The sequence below is a fragment of the Gadus morhua genome, chromosome 1 (genome assembly GCF_902167405.1).
Source record: "Gadus morhua chromosome 1, gadMor3.0, whole genome shotgun sequence".
Taxonomy (NCBI): domain Eukaryota; kingdom Metazoa; phylum Chordata; class Actinopteri; order Gadiformes; family Gadidae; genus Gadus; species Gadus morhua.
In genome coordinates, this window is record NC_044048.1 from 25,512,105 (window position 1) to 25,539,948 (window position 27,844).

A 27,844-nucleotide genomic window follows, 5' to 3' on the forward strand; every position below is an offset into this window, starting at 1 on the left:
CACTGTGTGTGTGTGTGTGTGTGTGTGTGTGTGTGTGTGTGTGTGTGTGTGTGTGTGTGTGTGTGTGTGTGTGTGTGTGTGTGTGACCGAACTATTGGAAGAGACTAGACTAATTGTAATTTTATAACTGTTGGGAAACAGGAGCTATATAAACACTGTCTGCACATGACTGAGCCCTGGGTATGTTGAACCTTGAGTAAGCGATTCGCCGAACCTTCATATACCCACCCACTCACCCCCTCCAAACACAGTCTCACACACACGCACACTTACACACAATTCCCGACAGTAACTAAATAATGACGTATGTCTTTAAAGTAAGCCCCTGCTCCCTGTTGGCAATGGCCAAGCCCATTTCAACTCTCCACACTCACACCCATAGTCTAGGAAAACCGAGCAAATCATTGCTGGCTTTGACTTTGTGCCCTTGTAAATCAGGTGCTATAAGCGTCTTGGAGGCATGAGCCACTCAAAGATGTGCTAGCACGAAGCGTAATAGCGACTTCCCTGGAAAGTAAAGGCATTTAATTATTGGTATCCGTAATCAGTAGCCCACTGGTACTATCATTCAGATTGCATTAGCGTACGTGCTATAAAACTGTCTAATTTACGTCGGTAGTGACATCCATTCTAACTGGGGCACAAGCCTCATAAAGGTCCCTCTGACCTTTACGTAATCAGGATATCTTCGACATTATTCTGCAATATCCTGTGTGGGGGAAAAAGGGGGGGAGGGGAATCCCACAGAATGAGACCAATTACTTCCTTCTTTTCTAGTTCACATCACATCACATTAAGGGGGCAGCACTGTAATCAAACTGGCCTTCATCAAGTAACCTTTTAAGTCTGGAAAAAGTATCAAGTGGTGGAAATTCCCTAGGTCCACGATATTAACCGCCCCACAGGCCACCATTTAAAACGAAGAGGGGTTTTCAAGTAGCCATCTAGAGAACAAAGCAATACACCACCAATTTCACCTGAGTTTGTGTGTTTGGGCAGTTTTCAAGTTTAAATTATTGTTTAAAAAGAGAGTTTAAAGGAAAATTGGGTTGAAATTAGGTAGGCCTATTTTTAGGACCTACCGGCTCCATTGGTCCACAAGAAGAGAGACATGGCTGTGGGCCATTAGGCTAGGCCTCTGTCCAAATCCAAATTCTTTAATAGGTCCATGGTCCAAATACACCTTTCAAACATTGATCACCAATACATTTCTGCGACCAATGTCCCATCAAACGTCTTTATTTTTCATCACTGCATTAGGATGAGAATATTGTTTAGACATTAATTCATTAAGCGGGAATGAGGAATTTAAGGGTTGGTCGATGGCTGAACAAGAATAATGGATTGGTCATAGTTTGGCTAATCATTGATGGTCAACGTTTTGGCGCCATCAGTGGTTCCGTGACCGCCCGGCGCCCAGGGGCCGGGCATGTCATCGTGAATGGGCATCTTCTGCAGCGCCGTCAGCGAAGGGTTAAAAGCAAAACTAGCTACCGCCCCCCTCCTCAGGCCATCCGAAGGAAAGTTCCTGGTTCTAACGTCTCAGAATATAGGTGTGCTTATTTTCCCCTCTGGGACAGCTCCAAAAGAAACGGAAACTTTGAGAGAGGAACCGCTACGTCTGCAAGCGAGCCCCAGCATGTTTTAACTGCGATTCCAAGGTAATTAGGATGTGATGATCTACCACATAGGCTACAGGCTGATCACAGAAAGGCTTCCTTTTGTGAACATCACGATTGTCTTTGCGATCCCACCAGTTGAAGATTTTCGATTCAGTTTGTATTGATTGTATGTGTACACAGACTCTATGGATGGTAAATGTTAATTAAAGTAACAGTAAGTAGGCATCTCCTTTTCAGCAACATTATATTCGCTTTTTGAGATAACCACCTGAGAATAGCCTAACTTGGATGCCATTGGATCGGGCACACACATGTTTTGTGTGATTGTGAGGTCTTGGTATTAAGTTGACTTTTCTACCACTTTTGAATATGGCAATTGACCCGGCGGACAGTAACACTAACTAGTCAGCGAATATTTGGCGTATCGTGATGGTCGATTCACGTCCAACAATGTGTTGCTTATAGTCTATATTGAGTTTTTTCTAACAGCATAGAAAAAGTAGGAAGGAATAGGTGTAGTCGTTTGAGGCGGTGGTGGGGTTCGGTATGAATGTTCATACCAAATGTTAACACATGGATCCTTGAGTAAATATCACTAGCTTTTATTGTGGTAAAGCATATGTGGCTATCTGTCATGAGGAAGGCGGTGTTTAGGATTCACTCCGCGCATTCCTTGGGCAACGCGAGTGTTCGAGAAGCTGGCTGTGACTTCTCGTTGTCGAGGAAGAAATGTAAAAACGCCAGGCGCTTACACAGGTCTGAACGTGCACATGCAATCATGCATTGACTGCTTATCAAGAGCCACTTGGTTTGCCACATCCCCGATCCAAACGGACTGTGTTGATTCATAATGTTACAGAACGAAACTCCGAGTCCTCCTTTCAATGCTTCAGGCCAACCTTAACTCAACTAGAAACAGTGCACAACGGCCACTCTTTATAATACATCTAAAGAAATACAGGGCGTGTTCATTATTTATGTTGTGTTTTTATAACAGCACGTCTTTCCTAAGACAAACAAATAAGGAAAGACCTTTTAATTAATAAAATAGGCCAAATATTTCTAATGACTGAAGCAAACGGTTCCCGTTTGTTTTACCAAGTAGGATAAATGTTTAATCTAAAGGACCAAGCCGCTTTCTTATGTAACTTGTTCAGGTTTACGCCTCGTACAAGTCTGCTGGCAATTCCAAAAAGGACCCTTGAAGGAGTGTCAGTGGTTGTTTTTCTAGAACAAAAACAGAAATGACCCCATGGACCCCAGCCACCCCTCCTTCGACAATAAGCTTAGAGCTCTGTGGACCCCCACAGGAAAGATATAAAGTGAAACATTCATGAAATTAAGGAACTGAGAAAGATTATAAAATACAGACACTCAATGATACATTTCTCTACACACTTTCGAGCTAGCAATAATTCATGTGTACGTCGCACATTGACAAAAAGTATCTGCTGATTCTGTATTGCTTTCCTGTTTTATCTTTTATCTTTGACCTGACTCCTCACATGTCTCCCTCACCCTTGCTGTGTGTGTGTGTGTGTGTGTGTGTGTGTGTGTGTGTGTGTGTGTGTGTGTGTGTGTGTGTGTGTGTGTGTGTGTGTGTGTGTGTGTGTGTGTGTGTGTGTGTGTGTGTGTGTGTGTGTGTGTCACCGCAGAGCAGAATGCGGGCCAGTAACAACGGGGCCCAAAGCCCTCCGTCCAACACGAGGACCACCACCCCCTCGACCACAAATGCCATCATCAACACCCACCAGCACCACAACAACAACAATAACAACAACAGCAGCAGCAGCAGCAGGAGTGCGGCGGGCAGCAACACAGAGAACTCGGGGTCCCAGTATGCCATGTGTGCCCTGGGGGTGGGCCTTGTGGCGCTGGGCATCGTCATGATCGTCTGGAGCGTGGTGCCCGCCGACGGAGGTGGAGATGGAGGTGACGGTGGGAGACTGGACAACCGCAACAAGGTGTCGTCGGTGGCGTTCGTGCTGGTGGGCTCGGGGGTGGTCATGCTGCTGCTGTCCCTGTGCCTGGGGATCCGCAACAAGCAGCGGGAGCAGCAGGGGCTCCGAGACGCCGAGGCGGGCAGGCAGGCGGGCACGGCCCGCGGCCTGCGGGAAGACGCTGAAACGTGAGTCGTGTGTTATTTATGTCTGCGGGGCAAATAGGGGGAATGGTAGACGTTCTGGTGTGTTGGGTATTTCTCAATGCCTCTGGTTGGTTGAGCTGTGACTCAACGTGCAGTTCACTAGCTAATAAGAGTGTTTATTCTCAATGGACATTGTGGAGGTTACTGCGAAAGATTCCAACTTAATTTAATCACAAAAAATCGGGCAGTGTAGTCTATTGTTGCCAGGCTGTTTGACTTACAACCGAAAGGTTCTGTGTTCGAACCCCATGTCTGAACACTGTCTAAGGCTTAGATAGTTAAGCTTATATTCTAAGGCTTAGATTCTGATCCCTAGTGGTTCATCATCAATGACATAAAGATAAAGGTGTCAAAGCATGTCAAACTCCGAATGTTCCCCCGGGCTGTGTGTGCGTCTCCACTCTCGATCGCCTGTTTTATTTGACCAAAGCATTAATTGATGTTTCCATGACACCCTGAAGGGCGGAGGAGCACGCCCGGCGGTTCGCCGTGCCCAGCTATGAAGAGGTGGTGGGCAGCAGCCAGTACCCCATCCGCCAGAGCAACCACCGCCAGAGCACCACCCAGCTGCCCTCCTACGAGGACCTGGTGGAACAGGCGGACGGCTTACAGGTTGAGAACGAGGTCACGGACGGCGTGGGCGTCGCCGGGGGAGACCCCATCTCGACAACCGCCGTCGCCGCCGCCCCCTCCCCCACCGAGGGCGTGGCGCCCAACCGCAGAGCCGGGAAGGCCGCGCGGAAACTCCTCAACAACAAGATCCGCAGGATTAAGTCTGAGAAGCTTCACTTGAAGGACGTGGACAACGGCCAGCCGCCGGCGCGGTTCAGCATCGAGCCGCTGACGCCCCCACCGCAGTATGAGGACAAGGTGCCGCCCATTTAGCGGCGTGCGTCGAAAGGGGTCCGACACACCCCGGACCATGTGTGTGGGGGGGAAGGTCCCCTGCAAAGGCCCTTTTTGAGGAACACCTGTGCCATGTTACGATGCAGTAACGGAATACAAGTCCGTTTGGCCGTATCCAAAACTTCACCGTCCGATCGCGGCCTTAAGAACCCTGATGAAGTGAGGGCGTGGAATGGTATATTTTTGGACACTTGGGATCCAATGGATTAATCCCACAGCCCCTGTCTTCATGCAGAAGGTTAACAGCCAAATACTGTTGTTTTCTATACCCACATGTGGTTCACACTCTCCTAAAGCCTGGAGTTATTCCTATATGTTTGTGCGTGTACTCACTACTTTGGCCTTAGTGGCGTTTCCTTTGTAGAGTAGAGTAGTAGTGAAGGAGTTGGTGCTGAATCAAGAACTCATTATTCATTTCACCTTTTTAATATGGGAAGCAGAACTACAAGAGGCATGGTAATATAAATACATTAAATAATGAATGAATGAATAAATAAATACATCAATTATGGATGAATAAATGTCCTAGTATTTCACATGGGAACTTGCGGTTGGACCCATAAGGGGGAGAGAGAGACTGCCTTTTGTATTGCTGAACCACGTTCCACTCGGATACGTGAGGCAGGCTGGAAGTAAGCCAGGGCCTGGCGAAAAGTCGGAAGGCCGTCCCGTCGTCATGGGGAAGGGGGCGGGGCCACAAAGAAGGCACTGTTGTCTCGGCTCTTGTCTCATGCTGTTTCCCTCTTCACGATGAGCAATGAAATCCTTTCCTTTTTTTTTTTTTGCAGCGAGCAGCTGTATCAGGGATCATGGGCTTTATCTCGCTCCCTCTCCCTCACCCCACCACATTCCCAAGCCGGCTTGAGTCACAGAGTGGTTTGTTTTATCCCCAGCATGCTAGGAGTGAATGAGGGCCGGACAGGAAGAGTCATGCTCCCCCGGGGAGACTTCAAGCTAACACTATCACATTCATGGCGGCCTATAGTCCTAGTGAACAGCCAAGAGAGTCAGTCCGAGATGTGTGCTGTTATATGGAATGAAGAAGTTGTCTGTGAGTCACGCCGATAGTTCTCAGGTGTGTTTTTTTGTGGAACAATGGGGACTTTCTCCTAATCCCCATTGGATGGGGGGTTTCCTAGTTTGGGTCGAAATTCACTGCCTGTGATGCATTGAAATGTCCTTGTGAATTATTTCGTGTGGTCAAAAGTGACCAAACAGGTTTTTAAGAACCATACCGGCAATATTTGTTGTTTTTTTTAAGTCAAACCTGAATCAGTTTTGGTCCAGTTCGATTGGTCTGTGTACCTAATTTTCAAAGAGACAGATGTGAACACTTTTATAATCATTTTGTACCAAGAAGAATGATTAAATATTGTTTCTCTTCAGCCAAAATGTATCCATTGTTTAAATTAATACTTGTGTTAACATGTAAAGTGTCTCCATGTATCGTCCATTTTGAGGGGACTTCCCTCATGTTTCTAAAAATGATGTGAGAATAGATTTGTATGGAAAGGAATTCTCAGTAGTTGAATGTTATGTGTTTAAAAAAGTAAGCATCAGATTATTTTTTTTGTTGTCCATAAATTAAATACTTCTAAATAATCCAATACGTTTCTTGTGTTAAACACTTGTATCCAAGCAGAGGAATATTTGTAATAATCCTTACGCATTAAAACAATGCAGCTTTCTGAAATGTTAATAACTTTAACATTCAACCCCTCCGTTTTGTTAATGTGTACTGTGTCTTCATAAGTCATGAGGTTTACTTATTTATAGTAAATGTGCAGTGTCTCTCTATTGCACACATATTTCCCCAGAGCCAAGCGGAAGCCATGCAACAAAAACAAAAAGGACAACTGAGTATTTCCTTCCCTCCAAAATAACATTAGTCCTCCCATTCATTTATTGGTAAAGTAATTAAGTTTTCTCGTGGGAATGAAGAACTCAAGGCGGCTGGCTCCTTTGCGCTGCAGTCTTGCGGTCGACCTGGTCGATTAGCTTATTCAGTGGCTGCTCACCACCTGCTGGAGGAAATACAATTACCAGCACTTCCTGTCAAAGAAAAAGCCCCAGTCTTTGTTTGGACGGGGCGGGGTTGTATTGTGCACTAGCTTGCCGGAACCATATGTTTGTAGGTATGTAGGTATGTATGTATACAATAACACAAGTGGTGTCTTACTGCGTTTATCCAGCTAATGTAGGAGCTGACTTTGGTGAAGACGGTTGGCTTTTGGAGGACATTGCAGCCTGTACCAGAGCCGAAGCTCACCGCTCCATGGACGTCCCAGGATCCATCGGGGTTCTGGCAGTTCAGGGGACCCCCAGAGTCTCCCTACAGGGTACACACACATGGTTAGGGGAAGGTGAGGCCTTGGCGGGAGGTCCTTCTGGACGGCCGGGGGATGTCATACGGGAGCTTGGGTTTCTCCAGTAATTTGATGTTCTGATATGAGGAGGCACGAGACGGCCTCTGGGAGGCTGTGATGTGATCACTGGTTGTGATGGTGAGAGTTCTTGGCTCAGTTCTTACTTTCTGAATTGGCTCAGGCACTGACGGTTTTATAGTTAATTGATATGGTTTATTTTTGTGTCGGCCCTAACATAGTGTAACAATGACATTATTTTTCATATTTATAAAATGATGTCTTATACAAGCGCAAATGTTGGAAAACTAATCTGCCGAATGTTTTTTTAAACTGATGTATCTGTGAACAACCTCGATGCTAACCGTATTCCATTTTTCCCGTTCCCCAGGGGTTGTTTTGAAAAAAAAGTGTCTGCTGAATCTGCTGTTCAGATCGGAGGACACCCTGGCCATCTGAAGTCGTCGTTGTAATATCAGCTAGTCTCTGTGAGGGTTCCAGTTGGCTAGAAGGTTCCACCATCAGACAGTGTGTCTTCATTCTTCTCCACAAAATAGCTTGCTATCATAGTACCCCTGCTATTACAGTAGATTCACAGAACACAAATTGCTTGAGGCAACAAAAAAAAATGGCAGCAATGTTATTAGAGTAGCAAGAGATGGCTGGCCCCGTTTTACTATTTACTTTACGTTATTGGGTAGGGCTCAGGTGTCTTGCTCAAGGGCATCTATACAGAATCCTCCTTCCCTTTCCACTATTCTATTAATCCCGACCCAACCCTTTACACCTGTACACAAACTATCTCCTGCCGTGTGACCACGTTAATGTGGTGGACGCCTATGTGGCCGTCAGCTCACGTTGCAGCCCGCCTTGATGCCATCTCCCCCAGCGCAGACCATCTTGGTGGTGGCCAGGACGCTCCACCAGTCCGCCTGGGAGCAGGTGGCATGGCCCACCACGGGGAGCAGGGCCTGCTGGAGGACGTCGGCCGGGGGGCCGCTGGCTGGGAGGAGAAGGGGGAGGAGGGGGAGGAGGAGGAGAAGGAGGAGGAGGAGGAGAAAACCATTTAGCAGGAGAAGCACCCGTCTGTCTCATTATTCTTGAGGGATAACGTGGGCACCGGCCGTAGCAGACTGTCTGACCTCGCCATCACAATGGGGGGGTCTCTTCATTCCAGACATTCTAGTTTTGAATCGGGGCCGGCTAAACTTAGCCTGCACAACAGCCGGGTTCATCCCGCTTGCAGTGAACCTACTTTACACGTTGGATACTAATACACACTATGATGTCTCTGAATGGTACTGTGTTTGCTTCAACACCCATATTTAGCTAAACGTCTATTCTACTCTTCTACTTCTACTCCATTCAACAGTATTCTGTTGCAGTCTACTCCGACATGCCCTACTCTTTTCTACTCTGTTCCATTTACCTCTACTGTACTGCATACTACCCCATTTTGTTTTTTACCCTGTTCCATTCTGCTATACTCTGGTCTATGCTACTCCGCCAAATTACATCCAACTTTATTCCGTACTACCGGATTCTACTCTGGTCCGCCCTATCCTACTCTACCCTACCGTATTCTACCTTATCCTTCTCTATTCTACTGTACCTTATTCTACCCTACCGTACCCTACTCTATTCTACCCTGCTCTACTCTACTCTACCTAGCTCTACCCTACTCTACTTTACTCTACCATACTCTACCTCACCTACCTTGACTCTACCCTACTATATTTGACCCTATTCTACTTAAACTGCTCTACTATACTCTATATCTAGAAACCTGAGGGTGCTCACTGGAGAGTCGTCCCCAGCCGCTGACGTAGCAGGGAGTGCCATGCGGCAGGTCCACGCCGGGGTCGGGCAGGCAGGCGGCCATGACGGTGTCGGAGAAGGAGACGGGGGAGGACAGCTTGATCAGGGCGATGTCATTACTGTGAGAGAAGAACATTAACATCAACTGCCAAATATGGTTGTGTATTTCCCATTGGGAAATACACGAAAGAGAGCCGAAGAATCCTAAAGAGTAATTTATTCTTCTTTGAACGTTGCGAGGTTGCTTTGTGGCAGCAGGGACACAATGAGCGTCATTTATACTGTGTTATTTCAGCAGTATTTTTTTGGATTTATTTATACAGGCTAATTTATTCAGCATATTTTATCTTTGACTGCTTTTTGCTTTCAATGCTTTAGTGTTTTGAGTAAAAACACAATTTCCCATTGAGCAGCTGCTTTCAAAGCCCCAATTAGGGTGCATATGGCTTTGAGCAGGTTAGGGGTAAGGCTTCTTGCACAAGGATGCCTACAGATAGATCCTGACATCGGGGTTTGAACCCAGAACCTTTGGGCAGGGAGCCAAACACCCTAAGCACTAGACGGTCCCGTTTTGAAACTATCAAGACCTTGCCTTGATCCTACTGCCAGTATTTAAATGAGACGCGGGAGGTCAATGTAAGGTGGGTGATGAGGCAACGCTTACCGACTCAGCATGGTGTTGTAGTCGTCGTGGGAGATGATCTTGGCTGCCCCCACCGTGAGGGAGCCCTCCTCATCCGCCACACTCAGACTGTGCTTCCCTAGCAGGACTCTGTAGCTGTAACGGACACTGCAAGACGGGACACGAGTGGTGGGAAGAAACAGTGTTAATCATCTCTCTCTGTCTCGCCGTTTCCATGTTCTCACAAACCCTTTCAGTGTGTGTGTGTGTGTGTGTGTGTGTGTGTGTGTGTGTGTGTGTGTGTGTGTGTGTGTGTGTGTGTGTGTGTGTGTGTGTGTGTGTGTGTGTGTGTGTGTGTGTGTGTGTGTGTGTGTCTCTCTCTCTGTCTGTGTCTCTCACGGTCTCTGTCTCTCTCTCACTTTCTCTGTCTCTCTCTCACGGTCTCTGTCTCTCTCTCACTTTTTCTGTCTCTCTCTCACGGTCTCTGTCTCTCTCTCACGGACTCTGTCTCTCTCTCACGGTCTCTCACTCTCTATCACGGTCTCTGTCTCTCTCTCCCGGACTCTGTCTCTCTCTCACGGTCTCTCACTCTCACTCACGGTCTCTGTTTCTCTCTCACGGTCTCTTTCTCTCTCTCACAGTCTCTGTCTCTCTCTCACAGTCTCTGTCTCTCTCTCACAGTCTCTGTCTCTCTCTCGGTCTCTTTCTCTCTCTCAGTCTCTGTCCCTCTCTCTCCTGTTCTCACTAACTCTATCTTCGCCTCTCTTTCTCTCCCCCCCCCCTTTGTGTTTTATTTGTTTCAACTTGTACAGGACACAGATGAGTGTAAGTTTATTGTGAGGAACACAATGCATGATGATGAATGTTTATTCCTCCCATAAATACCAAAACATACATTTACAAACACAATGTTGTTATCCCAAAAGTTAGTAACAAAGGCTTATGGGTGAATCATTCATTTGCAAAACTGCTTATATATATTTTTTATCTAAAAAACAATGACAAGTTGTGGTTTAGATATAATTACTAAGCTGGTCATTTAATATATATTGTGCATTATTATAATATGTCTCAATAATGGACAACAGCAATCAACTATGCTAATCCATTGGACCATGCGGTGCTCACAGAATCGTTGTTAGAAGAATTTTTTTTGAGGAAAAAATAATTTCTTTATACGTCTTTATTTCAGTTATAAAATGTGTAACAGAATATTGTTGATTAGTTGTCTTCTACCTACTTGACGCAGTGAGCTGCGGTGAGCACCCAGTCAGCGGAGATCAGAGAGCCTCCACAGACGTGACTCCAGCGCCCACTTCTGTCCGACTGGAGAGACACCTGAGAGAGGATGAGGAGAAACCATGGCCCTCACTTCACAGGAGCCAAAACAGCTCGGATCACGTCCGCACATTTCGGTTAAGCTAGAAGTGAGGCAAGTTTCCTCTTGGCATTTAAAGCTGCCATTGTCAGAAAAAGTATCAATATTTTGATTACGAGAAACATTGTTATGATACGATACCGAATTATTTAACTCTATTTATTTATTGATGATTTACTACAGAAGTGAAACGAAAGGAAACACTCAATTGTATTGGCTCAACGAGGCATATCCGCTGTGGCTCGATACATATTTAGTTGTGATTTATGTTGTGTGTAGTGTACGTGCGTATAATAACGACCATAGCGCTACCTGCCAGGGCCAGCTGTGGGGCAGCGCTTCCTGTCCTGCCACCACCCTATTGACCACCGGGGGGAAGGCGGGCCGACCACAGCCGTAGGCCGCTAGGGTACAGATCAACAGTGACATGCAGTTCACATAACTTTTGAGTTATTTTTGTTTACTAAACCATGCAATACAACACAAAATGTAGAATTAAATTAAAAGACGAACAATAGGACATTGTCATTCAAATGATTTGACTTCATCATTCAAATGATTGATATTTGTATTCTATTTAATTGATAGGTCCTACGATAGCTAAAATACTAAAATAATTGATAATATAAAAATAACATGCATATCTAGAAACAAATGTTTATCTCCTACCGTTGGCAAAAAACACAGTGAAGACCATAAACAGGATCATCATGATTGAAGGTCCAAAAGTAGCATTCAAATTTAACCTGTGCCTTCTAGATATAGACCCCAGCTCTGGGAAAACAGCATGTGGTGTACTGTTTTCTGTGTGGTGGACAGTTGTCTTATCAATATTCTCTATACGTTTTAAAGGGTTTTTCCATGTTCTTTTAGAAAAGGCATTGGTTGATCGGTTGGTCAGCGACGCGTTCTGATTCAATGTCATGTTGCTAATTTGGTAATTTATTTGTTTGACTTAGTTAAAAACCTTCTCTGTTTGCATGTTAAGAGTTTCAAACATATTTCATTTTTTTTTTTAAAGGCAATCAAACAAAATGGAGTCTGAGGATACCTTTTGTAAATTTGAACACGTATTGTCTTTGTTTAACATTTTATCTACTTAGAAGATAACGTTTTTCAGAAAATAATGAAACCATTTTATTTTCATTTCACACTGAAGGGATTTGTTGCTTCTGTAGAGTTTCCATGCAGATGTTGTCTGGTACTCTAGCTCAAATGTTGGGTCATGTCGGGTGTGCTTTCAGCCTGACTGGTCCACAATTTGACTTCCAGGTATAGACTACAAGTGACCAAATCACAACACAATGAACAACAGAGGCAAAGACAGGGTTCAATACTTTATTTATTCAGGATTTAATGTGATGACTTGGGTCAGAGAATCGCTGTCCTTGTTAATAGGCCACCATTTTCTGTGGAAGATACAGAGAAAGCATTGTTAGGTTATTATAATTTTTTTATTCAGTGTTTCATAAGACAGGCACAAACACATTGTTAGTTAATTGGACTAATGTCTCTATAGCATACTTTCCACTCGGGCCACCCATATGTAAGAATGGGAGCAAAGTAAAAGTAAGTAAGTGTCGATGTATGGTATATCTGCTACTTTAGTTTAGACGATATAACATTATATTCAGTTTATATTATTTAGAGAGGCATATCAACCTTACAAGGGCTTGTCAACCCATAGATGGTAGCAAAGTAGTCCTTAAGGCAAGGCTGCAGAGCTTACAGAGCTGATCCAGTCAACGTAGGAGCTGACTTGGGTGAACACGGTGGGCTTCTTGGGGTAGTTGCAGCTGAGTCCCAGGCCGAAGCTCACGATACCGTGGACCTCCCAAGCGCCGTCAACGTTCTGGCAGTTCAGGGGTCCGCCAGAGTCTCCCTGAACAACATCACCATGCAAATGTTTTCATATACACAAGAAGGCATGCTAGCTTACAGTTAATCGTTTCTGGTTACCGTAGCTACCCTGCACTATTGCTTGCTCCCACATCGATATCAGATGCCAATAGTTTCATTTTAAAGATTTGCAGAAGCTACAAATTTTATATTTACATTTATCGCTTCATGGCTCCAGAGGTGAGTCTCTTTTCATTTCATGTCACCTTTTTCCCAGTCTGTACTTTGACATGGCACCGTCTTCTTTCTCGTTAAGTAAGTAAGAGACACTTTGCTCATGTGCCCGTAGACTCACGTTGCATCCAGACACGACGCCATCTCCTCCAGCGCAGACCATGGTGTCCCTCACCATGAATCCCCACCAGTCAGGCTTGGTGCAGGTGGCGTGGTCGACCACGGGCAGCAGGGCCTGCTGCAGGTTTTCAGCGATGGGACCCCCAGCTGTGAGGAGAGCCCAACCAGGAGGACGTCAGTATACCTCAGGAGGTAAGAGGTGATCAAACTAAAGGGACGGCTGATAGTGATAGTGATCACTGATAGTGAACTGTATTTTAAGTGAGGTCAAAGTATGCTGTCCTTGTGTGCACGCACATTCTTATGCTTTCCACAGAGATTACGTTTTGTCCTTGGATTCTGATTGGCTATCTAAATTACCTGTGTGAGGCATATTTTCTAATATTTTGAAGCCATTTGTACCGTATACAGTCGATGGGTAATTAAAACCTTCCCTGCTAGTAAAACCTTCACTTGATCGTTAACCTAACCTAACCACAACACAACAACAACCCCGACCTAGGCTGACACTGTAGCCTAATTGTGCGTAAGCTTCTCCAGCCATTGGCTATCTGGTTGTCCTTGGTTGGACAACTAGATTGCCATTGGCTCATTGGATACTAGTGGAGACCCAATGAAAAGAAGGGGTGTGTCTGTGCACTCACTGGAGAGGCGTCCCCAGCCAGTGACGTAGCAAGGCGTGTCTTGGGCCAGCAGGAAGCCGGCGTTGGGGATGCAAGCGGCCATGACGGTGTCAGTGAACGTCACAGGGGCCTCCAGCTTGATCAGGGCGATGTCGTTTCTACGGAGATCACAGAGAAACACTGCCACTCACTTGAACGTGGTAAAATATAGGGACCCTTTAACCTCATCAATAATTAATATTCACAGTCTCTGTCCTTTTTAAGCGTGTTTCCCCTTGTCTAATTGGACATGCTCTGTTTTATAAGTTGTAACCTAGTTCTTCTACTGGTGTGCTATTTTGTCCAGGAAGCCTTAGAAAAATATATTTAATCTAGGGGGACTTCCTGGTTAATAAAAGGTGAAATAAAGTGAATAAATAAATAGATCAAATATGAATTCCTTTACTGGATGAAGAGCATGCTCCACTTCTCATGGACGATGATGGAGGCGGGGGCCATGAAGACGGCCTTCTCCTCGGCTTGCACTAGGTTGTGCTTCCCCAGGGCCACCCTGTACTGCTTGTCCTTGCTGGAGGCACACAGGAGCAAAGGCTTGGTAAAGGAAAACAAAAGCTTTCATCAAAAAACGACATTTGAAAACACAGTTCCAATGTGTTCATTGGGTTCACGGGGTGAAACCTGCTCCAATCAGCTTACAAAATGTGAAAGACCGAAACAAAATCCTACATGTAAACAAGAAATATACAATTTCCAAGGGAACACAAGTGTTTACTTTTAACTCTCTATTATATCTCATCATGGAGTAATATTGCCCTCTACAGTGAGCCAGCTAAATCCACATATCCATTGGACATTGAGGTTGTGCTTGTGAGAGCAACTTCCATGAAGTTTGCTCAAATCACCTGGGTGCTGCCACTGGAGCCTGGTAGGCTCTACCTGTGTACTAGTGTGAGGTGTCTCTTGTTTCCACGACGACCCACCTGATGCAGTGAGCAGCGGTCAGCACCCACTGGTCTGAGATCAGGGTGCCTCCACAGGTGTGTCTCCACTCCCCCCCCCGGTTGTACTGCAGAGAGACCTAACACACACACAACCATAGCCCTGGTGAACCTCGGTATACGTTTAGAAATACAGGCTTTACCAACCACTACGTTATACTCTAATTGAAATAAATATATTATTTTATCATTATACTTAAATGAATAATTATAAAAAAATAAATACTTTATAAAACAAAATATGTAAAAAATAGAATTATTATTATGAGTCTACTACTCAGGAGATGTGTGGTGGATACTGTGTGCTCCTGTACCTGCCAGGGCCAGCTGTTAGGCCTGACGTCCTCCCCACCGACCACCCGGGTCACAATGGGGGAGAAGGTGGGCAGCCCGCACCCATAGGCTGGGAGGACAGACAGACGCACCGATCAGAACACGGATAGACAGGTAGACGGACAGACACACGTACAGACAGAACACAAATAGATCGGTAGACGTACAGACAGACAGACAACCAGACAGATGGAGAGAGATACAGACAAAAACATGGATAAATACATAGAATAACAGTAATGTTGTTATTTTAAGAAAGTAATAATATGTACTGTATTTCTAGATCTTTAAATAACCTCCTGTGTCTAAATTGATCGTTGATCCTCATAAGGAGGACATTTCTTAAACACAGGACTAGAGGAATGCACTAGCAGCGTTTTGTAGCATTTCCATTTGGGAATGAGTAAATAATATGACCTTACCACCAGCGACTAGGACAGCGAGGAGCACAAACTTCAACATGTCTGCGGCTAAACAACTTCCATCGCAGCCGTTTCAATATTTATACCCTTCTCAAGGTCTGCTTAAAGGCCAACAGTGGGTCAAAATACAGGGTGGAGTCAAGCAGGCGAACTGAATTATTTTCGTGTTTTCAGAGTGTTTTCGCTATGTTCAACTAGAGAAAAGTTCAGGATCTTGAAACATGTGTTTGGTATGGAGGCGTTCCCATGGCTTATGAAATCCTAAAGTGGGTTTCCGCAAACCTTAACCTATATAACAACAGCAATTATCATTCATTGCTTTAATTTTTATAATGTAATTGTAACATGGTTAGTTAGTTTGTTTCTTAAATAAAAATAATGACGTTATTAAAAAACAACGACAGACTGCATCTACGTGTAGGTTTGGCTGTGGAATTGAAGTGGTATCAAAAAATGAGGCTGGAAAAATAACTAAGTATATATATTATATAATCTGGTGAAAGACATAATCTACAGCAGTTATATATTTCTAAGTAATAAAGAAAATACTACCAAATTCGCCTGAATACATCAAAATCATTTGAGGTCAACGCGAGGCACCTGCAGGAGTTCACAGAATTAGCCAGATAAGGCTATTTATCTGACTTATCACTTCTCTTGTTTATTTTGGTGGTCTTCATCAAGGCAACCCGTGCTGTGGTAGTGTTTGTGTTTCCAGCAGCAGTGTTGGTGTCTTGTATAAAAGAGGGAGGAGGACACCTTGAACTTACCTCAGACACCATGAAGCTTCTGGTCTTTGCCCTGTTTGTTGCTGGTGGTAGGCATCAACCCTGCATGTTGAAATAATAACACTGCTTAGTGGATATGCATTACGCTTGTATAGCCTTTATATTTAACCTTCACATTTTTCAAATGTCTTACTAAATAATTGCTAGATATACATAAGCAAAGCTTTTTAAATCTGCTAATTCAATGAAGACAGATCGTTTATATCGAATAAATGATTGAAAACTTAATGCAAAAACATTTAAATAAAATTAAAATAATGCAAAGATACGAGTAAGTGAAAAAATTTACCACAATGCAGTGGATTATGCACGGGTGAATAAGTTGACCATGCTTACTATGTGTTATATTTTGACTATGTTGTAAAGAAGCACTGTATGTGCCGTTTCCCCCCAGCCTACGGGTGCGGCCTGCCCACATTCCCCCCAATCGTCACCAGGGTGGTCGGGGGAGAGGATGTCCGTGTGCACAGCTGGCCCTGGCAGGTACGTCAAATTATCAATCTTACTTCATTGATGACACGGATTGGTTCGGTTGTTCGATCCCCAGCCGAATGTTACTCGGTTCAGTAACCCCTCTCCAGTCCCCTCTCCACAGCCTACCTATAGGCCTCCTTGAGCATGATGCCCTCACCCACTGCCTGCACCTCATGACATGTTCTTTAATCAACTCTAGATTGCTTTGGATAAACCACATTTTTTGAGCATTTCATTGCATTTTTTGTATTATTATTATTATGATTATTATTTTGTCGTGTATATTTATTATGATTAAACATGTTAACATGTTTGTTTTCTATGACTTCAGGCGTCTCTGCAGTACAAGAGTGGCAACAGCTTCTACCACACATGTGGCGGCACCCTCATCGCCCCCCAGTGGGTGATGACGGCAGCTCACTGCATCGGGTAACGTATGAGCGACGTGGTTCTCCAGAGTAATGGTTACACACCACAATGTGTCTCTGTTTTTGAGTTCTGTGTTGTTTTAGTATTCAGGTCAAAATGAAAGGGAGAAGTGCAGGAGATAAAAGATAAATATGATCTGACCACTACGGAATCATCCGGAATACAGAGTGTGATTTATTGAGTAATTCTTTGTAGATACACAAGCAACATAGCTGATGTTTACCATACTTTTTATTTACTAAAATATTAAATTATTAAATATAAAACAAAAAATGGACATCAAACACCAATGGGATTTTTCTTTTGGAATATATGCTATTTGGTGGATGCTGACCAATCCCACCAGAGCATACACCCTTGCAGTGATGGCAGTGTTAGTATATCTACTTGCCTCTCACTGGTTCCCAAGTGCTGCAGCTGAGCCTGCCTGACCACTGTCTCTGTTTCCTGGTCGCTATGTAGAAGTCGCACCTACAGAGTGCTACTGGGAAAACACAACATGCAGGACGACAACGAGGCGGGTTCCCTGGCTATCAGCCCTGCCAAGATTATTGTCCACGAGAAATGGGACTCCTCCAGGATTCGGTAGGGTTCGCCATTTCTCGTTTCATAACAAAAACTCACATTCCCATAGGGAGACACAATATCTGAATGTATGTCTTGAAGAACATGTTTAAATGCCAATGACCGTTTATTGAATAACCTTTAAAGCCTATAAGAAAAAGATGAACGCTTTTCAGAATATTATTTTTGCAATGTCTAATCGCAATCCTAGTGGTTGGAAGACGCACGTAAATGCCATTTTTATGTTTATTTTCCCAGTAATGACATCGCCCTGATCAAGCTGGCCTCCCCAGTGGACGTCTCCGCCATCATCACACCGGCCTGTCTTCCTGACGCTGAGGTCCTCCTGGCTAATGGCGCTCCTTGCTACGTCACTGGCTGGGGACGTCTTTGGAGTACGTTAGCCTCAAGATTTATTAGCACATTTTTCTACACCCAAGTCACGTCCGTTACATTGTGAGATTCCTCTTTAATGTCTGTGGATGGATCTATTCCCAACAACCGATGTAGTGTCCTTCACCAATTAAAAAAAAATGTCAACAGCACGGGCCTGTATGAAACAGAAGTCCATCACATCACACACAACGTACATTTGAAAACGAATGTACCGTGAGCAAATGTCCTCAAAAGTGCTCATGGTTAGGTGCGAGCCGTTAGATCTAAAATGGCGTCCGTCCTTGTTCCCAGCCGGAGGTCCCATCGCGGACGCCCTTCAGCAGGCTCTCCTCCCAGTGGTCGATCATGCCCACTGCTCCAGGTACGACTGGTGGGGCAGCCTGGTGACAACCAGCATGGTGTGCGCCGGAGGAGACGGAGTGCTGGCTAGCTGCAACGTGAGTCCCATATCAACACTGAGCGGTCCGCAGAGCAGTTGTCTTGTAACCGAAAGGTTGCTAGTTTGATCCCCAGCTCCTCCTAGCTGAGTGTTGATGTGTCCCTGAGCAAGACCCTTAACCTTAACTGCTCCTGACGAGCTGGCTGTCGCCTTGCATGGTTGACTTTGCCGTCGGTGTGTCAATGTGTGTATTAACCGATGTAAGTCGCTTTGGAGAAAAGCGTCTGCTAATTAGCCTAATTGTAAATTGTAACTCTGCTTTAATTCTTATGCTTTCATTAGAATTGAGGAATAGAAGATATTGGACAAATAGTTCTGTCCTCCTGCTATAGGAAATCCGTCATGATTTCAGTTATCTTGTAAGAATTGTAACTCTAATTCTTTGTGTATTTATTCATACATTCCTTTCATGTACTTTAATATACTCCCTTTTATAACAAGTCCTTTCTTCCCCTCTGCACTCTTCCTCCCTTTCCGTCTTTCCTCGTTGATGTTTTAGGGAGACTCTGGTGGACCCCTGAACTGCCAGAACGCTGATGGGTCCTGGGACGTCCACGGAGTGGTGAGCTTCGGCTCCAGCATGGGCTGCAACTACCCCAAGAAGCCCTCCGTCTTCACCCGTGTGAGCGCCTACATCCCCTGGATCAACAACGTGAGTAGCCTCCAGCCTCTACCGCCACAGGTCGGTTTAGACCCTACCTCGGCTTGCCAAAGCCGAGGTAGGGTGTAAACAGCGTCGGGGTTGCCAGGGTGTCTGAGTGCCAGGCGGGAAGGTAATGGGTTTGATTCCCAATGTAAGGCTCCTTAATGGGGTTAGATCTGTGTTCTTAATTGAGAACAGTGTTGGTGGAATTCAAAGGTTCAGGTTGTTTTAATTCAAAAATAATGCTGAGAAATTGAATGGCAAATTATAAAGTCATATTTTTCTTGTTGGATTAAATGTTCGCTAGAAAAATATAATTTTTTCACCAAAAATACAAAACAAGCTATACTACCAAAAAAACATGTGAGATCAGATAACATATTAGAAAGATTTACCACATTTGGTGACTTTATTACGACTATGAAAATAACATGCCAAAATGCTTTCTTTTTTTAAGGTGATGACCACATACTAAGAAGTGGATTTGGCGGTGCCATTACATGGATGTTTTGATTGATCTACAATAAAACAATTGAACTAAAAAATGTCAACCTTGTAATTATTTCCAGCAATTTTTTTTTAATGGTATTTAAATTAATAGCAATGTGTAAATAACATTTTCACTATCACCATAAGAGGGTTAAGAGAGGGGCTGTCCTCCACATTCCACAGATGTCTTTCCATTTTTATTAAGGTGTTTATTTAGGTGCACTAAATTATGCATTGCTGCTGATTGTTTAGTTGCAGGGCTATAATCCTTAGGAGTTTACGGATTTAATTAGTGTAGGCCTATAGAATATCTAACCAGGATATCGCCTTGTCCCAAATATTACTGCACCGATCAAGACCATAGTTTGTGAAGCATTGCATCTTAAACAACGGAAACGGACTAGAAGACGAAAAAATTGGAGAGCATTGATGACGCCAACATCATGTTTGACCCCGGTGTGACCTGAGGCCACGTGAGAACCTCGGTGACAATTAAACTCAGACATTCTTAAAGTCATCCGACGTTGCTTACAGTCCCAACTATCAGCGGCACAAATGATTACAAAGCTAAAAAATCACCCAGTTACGTCTTTCTAGGAGGTAGGCCTTGGCGTTGATTCATATTTCGTTACACTTGTTCGTTTTTATCTAACAACGCAAATAGAAAGCGATTGGGCAAGGGGTAGCGTTTTGTAGGCTCCTACCAAAACACACCAATATCTGAGTTAATTGACCGCGGCCCTGTTGACTCTGGCAAGTCGATGAGGAACGAAGACAAACGCATTATTTTTCTAGTGCATCCTAAATAAACCCTATTAATATCTTAGCCTACACAGTGTATTATTCATCGGTGCAACATGGGGTACAATATTCATATTTAGTTTCCTCGAAAGGCTATGGTCAGTGTAGTGACTAGAACAACTCATACTTGACTCACTATCTCCTAAACATTTAGATATGGTTATAGGTAGCGGATGGTGGTTATGTGGTTTTATGTCATGCCATGATGTGTCGTCCTGCTGTTTGAAATAGCCATTGTAAAGCATACTCACCTGTTCCATGCAGTTTTGTAATCACTGTGCCTCTCACATTGACGTAGTAACTGTCAAAATCAATAAACATTTTTATTTTTTTCGATTTCCCAGGTTTCTTAAACCAAAATAAATTATTCATCCTACTGGTCGCCCGCGGTCATAGCTGCAACTGCAAACACTGTCCGCCTGGTAAGTAAACCATGTTAGACCTGTAGATTCACTCCAATTCTAAATATAGAGATGACTCAACCACATATTAGGAGTTGAGAGCTTAAATCTTACAGGTTCCATTAAGGTCGGAAAACAACTTAAAATTCGAGCACATGCTCTTCAAACTTTGCCTCTTTGTTCCATTGGCACACCTAAGAGGGTGATGTCACATACAGGTGTCCTTATTTAAAGCATATAATTGCATTAAGGTATAATGTTCATATGAAACATAAACAGTTTAAATCTGAATTGTTTGAATCATAAATGTATCAAACTAATTATACTTAACACTACACTTTCTGTTCATCCTATTCAACACCTTAAAAATAATAAAGTGACAGGCGCCTTCTTAAGGGTCCAGTCAAAGACCATAATGGCAACACGTTTGCTAAGTAGTCAATTTTTGGTTTATTTGTTATTTGGTACTCCCTATACTTTTGACAAAGATAACGTAGCCTTTACATCCTTAACGCAAAACAGTGGGAACACCCAAAGATAAACAACTTACCTAAGCACAGGACCACCTTCACTTTGAATAGCATACCTTGTAGCTGGACTGCACACAGTTGTTAAATTCACCTTATTAATGTGAAGCATAAACAAAATCATTCCTAATTTTGTGTTGACACATTTACCAATTATAGTTGCAGTAAGTTAGATAGAGTTTAGTGTTAAAAACAAGGTAAGTCATGAGTGTGTCCGACCTTCTCTAGTTGAGTAAACAACATAAGTGATGTTGATGGTTGCTTAAGGTTCTGGCTTTCATTTAAAGTAACCATTTTTCAAGAAATGCATTATTTTACACAACTGTTCTGTATCAGACCGGTGCCCCTTTGGGTTTGCATTTTTGCTTTCTGGACCGAACCATTCATTTCTAACGGGCACTAACAATCTGTCAGGTTCTCTAAACCACTGCTCAGTCAGACAGCGATGTGCACAGTGTCTATCTTGCGACACTTTGCCATGGCTATGACAGGTTTATGATCAATCAGTTCAACATTCAATTATCCTGGCAAGCAATGAAGACATACAAAGACGTTTTTTGCAGTTGTGATGAATGAAACTATGTTCTGTTTGCTTGTGTTGCTGGAATAAATTTAGCACACATTTCTGCTCTATATATAATTTTTCAGTTATGTGAATTTCTGTTTGTTTAATGAAAAGGGGTCCAACAATTGTTGTTTAATGAAAGTTCTGTCCCTGTTCCAGATTTGCACTATTTTTCCTTTTTCTCAATGCATTTCATACAACCACCAAGGTTATTTTAAGACAAATAGTCTTGCTTCTCCCTTGATGGCCTGGAACTTGTTATGAAATTGTATAAGGCTTATTTCAACGTTGAAAATATAAAATGACAGCGGCCTCTACCACAACCACAACAACAACGCGTCACGCTCTGCAAAAGTTCGGCCAGCTTTACTTTTCTTTGTCCACCTTGTCATTCCTCTTCTCGCTCACCTCGTCACCGTAATGGTGTTTGCCTCCGGAGCTCATGGTGTCCTAGGCACAGGTTCCTCAATCACCAACACAATTACCACTCGGCTCCGGAACATTCCTTATAGCCTGATGTTCCTCTGCTGGATCAGTAATTATGAACAGAGGACCACTGTGCCTTCCCGCTGCACCCCCGGGCTAATTTGCATGTTAATTATCATTAGTCATGCGCTGGAACGAGTTCATTAAACCCCACTATTCCACTCCGCCCTCCCCCTCCCCACTCTGCACTAACATTCCTTTGAGGTTTTCTTCCATCTTCCTGTGGAATAATATAATGTCAGATTATGTTTTTTGAACCTTTTGTCAAAGCTAGCCTTGCTGATCATTAGCATTTGTTTCGGAGCATAGGGTTTGATGCGGCTGGGACTATGACAAGGCCGGGCAACAATTTCATGCATCTTTGTTTTTTGTTTCTGGTATCATATTCGAAGGATTTTGAGGCATCCTCGTAGTGTAAAATACATTTGTGTACATTCATGGTGTAAGGAAATTACTCTGATTTGGCGGTTATGAGGTCAGAGATATTGAAGAGTTGTGTATTTCCCTAGTATGCTGTTATACTCTTGATAGAATACCGTATAATTACATTTTATGAACCTCTGTTTTCTCACCAAAAGAGATTTGTACTTTTTGTTATAGATATATACTGTTCAGTAACTGTTACCCATTTTTCTTAAAATATAGTCATTGCACATTTCCAAATCACAATATTCTCTTCATAGTCAAATGATTCTGTGCGAATTTAATTGTAGTCCCACAACACACAATTTAGTGGTTGTTCAGTTTCTTGACCATGTCTGAATCGTTTCTGCCAGAAGATGGCGGCCTTGCGCCGAACTAGCAACGAAACCGATTTAAGAAACGCCTAATACATTTGAACCGTGTGTTAAACTAACCACCATATTTCCAACTGCTGTAAATATTATATTTTAATTTAACAACAAGAAATACGATTGGAATAATTACAAATATAAAATAACTATAAAGAAATATTTTCAATTTAAACTGATCAACTTAAACAAGTAATGAATAACATAATTGTGTTGCTAATGGAAATGTCTTGTAGACTTCATGGAATATAGGAATTCATTTATCAAACCCTGACACTAATTGAAGTTAAGAAAGAGGTGGGGGCTGTTGGGGCGAGGGGCATGGGGTGTTGTGTGTGTGTGTGTGTGTGTGTGTGTGTGTGTGCGGTGGGGGGTTGGGGTCTGCAGGGTGGTGGGGTGGGGTGCTTGAGGTGAGTGGAAATACAAAGACCGACATGATATGTACAGCATGACTGACATTCAGTGGGACACACATTGCTGACGGAGCAAAGATGTTTATTCCCCCAATGAATTGAATTATGGGCTCTGTTTAGCAGGGGGAATTTGTATTGCAATGAGTGAGTGAAAAGCGCTGTGTCTTGTTAGGATGGGGAAGTTTAAAGTTCCTGCTTTTTTTAAGGCCCGTTGCTATCATTACATGTCTTACATGACTCCGAAGGCCTACTCGGTCTTACTGTTCTTATTAGAACTCGCTGTGTTGCTCTAAAAGTTCAGTCGACAGTTTTGTAGTTTTGACAATCAATTGATAAAAAATCTATTGACTGAAAACCGAAATAGAATCAGATGTCTTTCCGATGTTACAGATTCACTTAAAAAAAAAAGCCAGAGCGCATACTGCGGTGGCAGCGATGTTCATCGCCATTATTTTGTGAAATAGCTCATGTAATCATTCGACGGAGTCTTCATGAGTTGCGAGGCCTTCTAAGTCGAACCACTGTTGCGAAGGCAGGTGTGAAGGTTTCACACCACGCAGTGAACCCAGCGGGCGATAATGCCGACCAAATGTCACCTCTCAACCTCCCGCCCGGGCCCTCTGCGATGCGGTGGTTCTGGCTCTCAGGCCCTCTCCAGAGGACCCCCGGATGCCTCTACCCTGTGGCCCTCGCTGACCCCCACCCATCTGTTAGCATGTCTTGAGGGTCAGGGGGCTACCGCGTGTCACACATGTGGATCAGCCCCGGGCCTTTTGGGGAACCCTTGATGGGTTTGGGCAGGAGAGAAAGTGGGATGAAATGTTGTGAAGAACTGTGTGGGGTGGAAGGCATTGACCCTGGGAGCTGGCCTTCCAGCTTCTCGAATAATTTGACCGCTTTGGCTGAGAGTTGTGCACGTGGAAACAGATTTCTCTATTTTAATTCAAATACAGGCCAGGATTCTCTTCATAAGCTTATATTGGGCCCTTTGTGATGTTTGGCAATTTTCCCTCATTTTAGTATTTTTAGCATTGGTATTTAAACTCCTGGCCGACATTAAAAAGATTAAATCTGCGGAATAATTTTTTTTCCAATTCCTCAGGCACTGTGTGGGTAACTTGGTATTAAAATAAGCACGTGTTCTATATGAACAAATCCATTGAGAGATAAAATTCACTCAGCGAAGAGACCACAGCATCGTCCAGAGAGCTGTATCCTGCAAAATGGTGACGAGCCTGCTGGGAAATGAAGTTCAAACACACGCTGGTCTGGGTAAAGCCTCTTAAGGTTCCTCTATGCGCCAGCTGTGTCAATAGATAATGAGCAGTATTTAGTGCCAGCGAGGTGCTGAGAAACATGACTCAAGTGACAACAACAGGGACTTCATGACACACCCTTTGGGCAATGAGGGCTTGCTGGCCCTTTCCCGCCAAGCACCCACTCCAAATAGATCCAGGAGATCAGAATTAGATTTCCATGCAGTAAAATTGTCGGGGTGTGAAATAGACAGAGCGCTGGCACGTGTGATAGCGTGTCAGTCGGACATGGTGTCGGGCCTCTCCCTTTGCTTAGCACTTAACAACCTTACAGGCTGTTGAAATCCCATTGTTGTAATTTGTTAATTTACTGTTACCACATGGTGTTTTATATGATTTTCACGTTTCACATGTGCCGTTCCACTTCTTTCCAGAACCTCCACTCTTTTTTTTGTACAATTTCTCCACCCGATCGGTCTTTTTATTATTGACACTGGAGTGCCTGTCTTGGTGTTGCTCTGCGCTGTTCTTAACTTTGATCCAGAACGTTCCATCTGTCATAGGCCAGGGCTTAAGTAGCACCGCTAACACTGGTTCTAACTAACTGTGGCTCCACCAAAGTCAGCAGACCCAACAAGCTGGCAGGGAGACCCACAGCGAAACACCGGTTCTATGTATACAGTATTGAAGCTTAGGCCCGGTTGCTGGGGTTTCGGAAATAAAAAGAGCTGTTGGCATGGTTGGTCTGTTTCAAGGCGAATGGCGTTCGTTTTAAGTCTCTATATGGATGAGTAGCGCTCACCTCGGTGATGCCATCCCTCTCTTTCTGTGCATCTCTGTGTGTTTTTGTGTTTGTGCGCACTTAGAAATGTGGTGCATTCACTTTGACGGATGTGGATGTGCGTGCAGGACGAATCAGGGAGCTCTCTTGCACCGTGTGGGTACCAGGAGTGAGGGGCGGTTGTGGGGGTGGGGGGGCTCAGGGGCGGTGGGGGGGTGGTGCTGCTGGTGGTGGAGAAGCAGGCGGGGGGGGGACGACAAAGTGGTCTTTATGCAGTGTGCCGAGCTCAGAGCGAGAGACATTGTTGAGCAGTAAAACATGGGGTAACCAGAACCACATGTCGGAGAGCGAAGGAGAGACAAACACAGACATGCTCCGCGGCTCCTCGCCGGGAGCCGGGCCCTGACCAGGGGCCTCGGCTCCGGACCCGGGGCCGCGCGGCGCTCGCTAGACACGCCGCATTTTATATAGATCAGGAGCAGTCAAATCAGGAACAGATTGTACCCTGGAAAAGGAACGCGGGAGGGGGAAGCCCTGGGTGTGTGTGTGTGTGTGTGTGTGTGTGTGTGTGTGTGTGTGTGTGTGTGTGTGTGTGTGTGTGTGTGTGTGTGTGTGTGTGTGTGTGTGTGTGTGTGTGTGTGACTGCGTGTGACTGTGTGTGTGACTGTGTGCACCCATGGGTATGTGTGCGCCCATGTATGTGTGTGGAGGAATACAAACAGTTGGATTCATCAGCGTTTCAGGCACAATTGAACATGCCACTTGCCGCTGAGTGTTTTAACGAGCTAGATGGTTCTTGTTTTTTTTACCAGATGCTCAAGTGATGTCATTGTTCCTACCCCTATGTATTTTTTGTTTGCCTCAATGTTACACGTGTCTTAAGGATTTCTTTGAACAATGGCGCGGTTGAAAGGCAGATCAATCGTTAAACAATACAATTATGTTTCCAAATAAATTACAAATCAAAAAGTAATGTACATCTATAATTTAGAAACGTGAATACATCAGTGCGATTGTTTCGGCTCGTTGCTTTTCACGACGCTAGGCTGGCTTTTAACGCAGTGGAAATGTCTGAGGCACCATTATTCAAATCAAACATCCTGCGCTGATGTCACTCCCCAGTAAAGTTGTAACTCCGGGACATCCAGAACACGTTCAACTCTGTGCTTTAAATGCAGCCAAGAAAAGGAACTAATTCCATTCATCCCATCTGGGGAAAGTTACTGACCCCAAGCCTGGTTGCGTCTCAAGCCTTTAAACTTTATGCATCAAGTTGTCACCAAAAGCTGACGAGTCGCAGAGGCTACCGTTTTATTCCAGTCTTTTTTTTTTTCTAATAGTGTTGATTTTGTGATGTATCCCTTCATAAAAAGCGTGCGTCCGAGAGAAGCGGTTTCTCAACCTAAGGGCTGCTATGGTTTCCCCGGCCGTCGTTGTATGTGTCTTGACCACTACCACCGTTCCATTTAAAGTTTACGCGGGCACTTCGCGAAGCTCCCCCTCGTTGACTCCCAATACGCTAATTGTCAGGCCGGGTGTTCATTATCAGGTTAGTCCTTAGCCCCCCCCTCCCCCCTTACCGTGACGTAGCGCTGCGTTTTAAACGATCTGAACTCCCAACAGCGCTCTAGAGGTCAGCCCTAATTAAAGGGACAGCGCACCGCATTAGCCATGCATGGAGGCCAGTAGGTAACAGAATCAAGATCGTTGGGGCCCCCAGGTAGGGGTTGAACCCCTGACCCTTCTCCTCTCCGTGGCCCTCCACCTCCACCTCCACCCATTCTCATACTGCTCGCTCTCACCTCACGGCCTCGGCTGAACTGTCCGTGATGTCCGAGATCGCACTGATCGTCTGTCTTCAGTTTGTCTTTCCTTCTGCCCGTATAATCCAATGGTTCTAATAATACCGTCAACCTTAGACATCTCTCTCTCTGATTGTTTTTGTTATATTTTATTTATCTCCATCTCTCCCTGAGCCTGTTTTATTTGCATTTCATCAGGGTAATAAAAGGGTGGACGTTACGGGGATAATGTGCCCTCATTGCACACCTGAAGTATAAAAACTCGATAGGCAGTAGAATCGCAGCCGGAGCGTAACACATTCTCTATCCCTCTGTAACGCTAGCCGGGTCCTGGATGGCTTATTCCCTAATCCTGGACTCACGGTGAACTTGAAC

General features: G+C 44.3%; 4 protein-coding genes across 6 annotated transcripts; 2 read left to right on the forward strand and 2 right to left on the reverse strand.

Moving 5' to 3' along the window:
- The first annotated feature begins 1,422 nt into the window (after window positions 1-1,422).
- Window positions 1,423-6,283, forward strand: tmem51a (transmembrane protein 51a). Of its 2 annotated transcripts, none has more exons than XM_030357593.1 (3): window positions 1,423-1,661; window positions 3,283-3,750; window positions 4,230-6,283. In XM_030357593.1, exons 2-3 carry the CDS (start codon window positions 3,284-3,286, stop codon window positions 4,651-4,653), a joined length of 891 nt encoding a protein of 296 aa, XP_030213453.1. In that variant the 5' UTR covers window positions 1,423-1,661; window position 3,283; the 3' UTR covers window positions 4,654-6,283. The 2 variants fall into 2 exon arrangements, with proteins under 2 accessions (XP_030213453.1, XP_030213454.1); XM_030357594.1 differs by having other exon boundaries at window positions 1,441-1,661; window positions 3,278-3,750.
- Window positions 6,284-6,535: 252 nt separating this feature from the next.
- On the reverse strand, window positions 6,536-11,655 carry LOC115544726 (chymotrypsin-C-like). 2 transcript variants are annotated; one of them, XM_030357596.1, is made up of 8 exons: window positions 11,525-11,655; window positions 11,168-11,259; window positions 10,718-10,815; window positions 9,520-9,645; window positions 8,838-8,974; window positions 7,895-8,040; window positions 6,854-7,006; window positions 6,536-6,695 (listed from the first exon to the last, which is right to left on the reverse strand). In XM_030357596.1, the coding sequence occupies exons 1-8, from the start codon at window positions 11,565-11,567 to the stop codon at window positions 6,678-6,680; spliced, it is 813 nt and encodes a 270-aa protein (XP_030213456.1). In that variant the 5' UTR covers window positions 11,568-11,655; the 3' UTR covers window positions 6,536-6,677. The 2 variants fall into 2 exon arrangements, with proteins under 2 accessions (XP_030213456.1, XP_030213455.1); XM_030357595.1 differs by having other exon boundaries at window positions 6,536-6,698.
- Window positions 11,656-12,179: 524 nt separating this feature from the next.
- Window positions 12,180-15,601, reverse strand: LOC115544752 (chymotrypsin-C). Its single transcript, XM_030357597.1, has 8 exons — window positions 15,425-15,601; window positions 14,984-15,072; window positions 14,652-14,749; window positions 14,117-14,239; window positions 13,693-13,829; window positions 13,050-13,195; window positions 12,585-12,737; window positions 12,180-12,264 (listed from the first exon to the last, which is right to left on the reverse strand). Exons 1-8 carry the CDS (start codon window positions 15,462-15,464, stop codon window positions 12,247-12,249), a joined length of 804 nt encoding a protein of 267 aa, XP_030213457.1. The 5' UTR covers window positions 15,465-15,601; the 3' UTR covers window positions 12,180-12,246.
- A 521-nt stretch (window positions 15,602-16,122) lies between these two features.
- ela2 (elastase 2) lies at window positions 16,123-19,702 on the forward strand. Its single transcript, XM_030357599.1, has 8 exons — window positions 16,123-16,241; window positions 16,607-16,695; window positions 17,018-17,115; window positions 17,578-17,700; window positions 17,938-18,074; window positions 18,367-18,512; window positions 19,014-19,166; window positions 19,615-19,702. The coding sequence occupies exons 1-8, from the start codon at window positions 16,205-16,207 to the stop codon at window positions 19,630-19,632; spliced, it is 801 nt and encodes a 266-aa protein (XP_030213459.1). The 5' UTR covers window positions 16,123-16,204; the 3' UTR covers window positions 19,633-19,702.
- The last annotated feature ends 8,142 nt before the right edge of the window (window positions 19,703-27,844 follow it).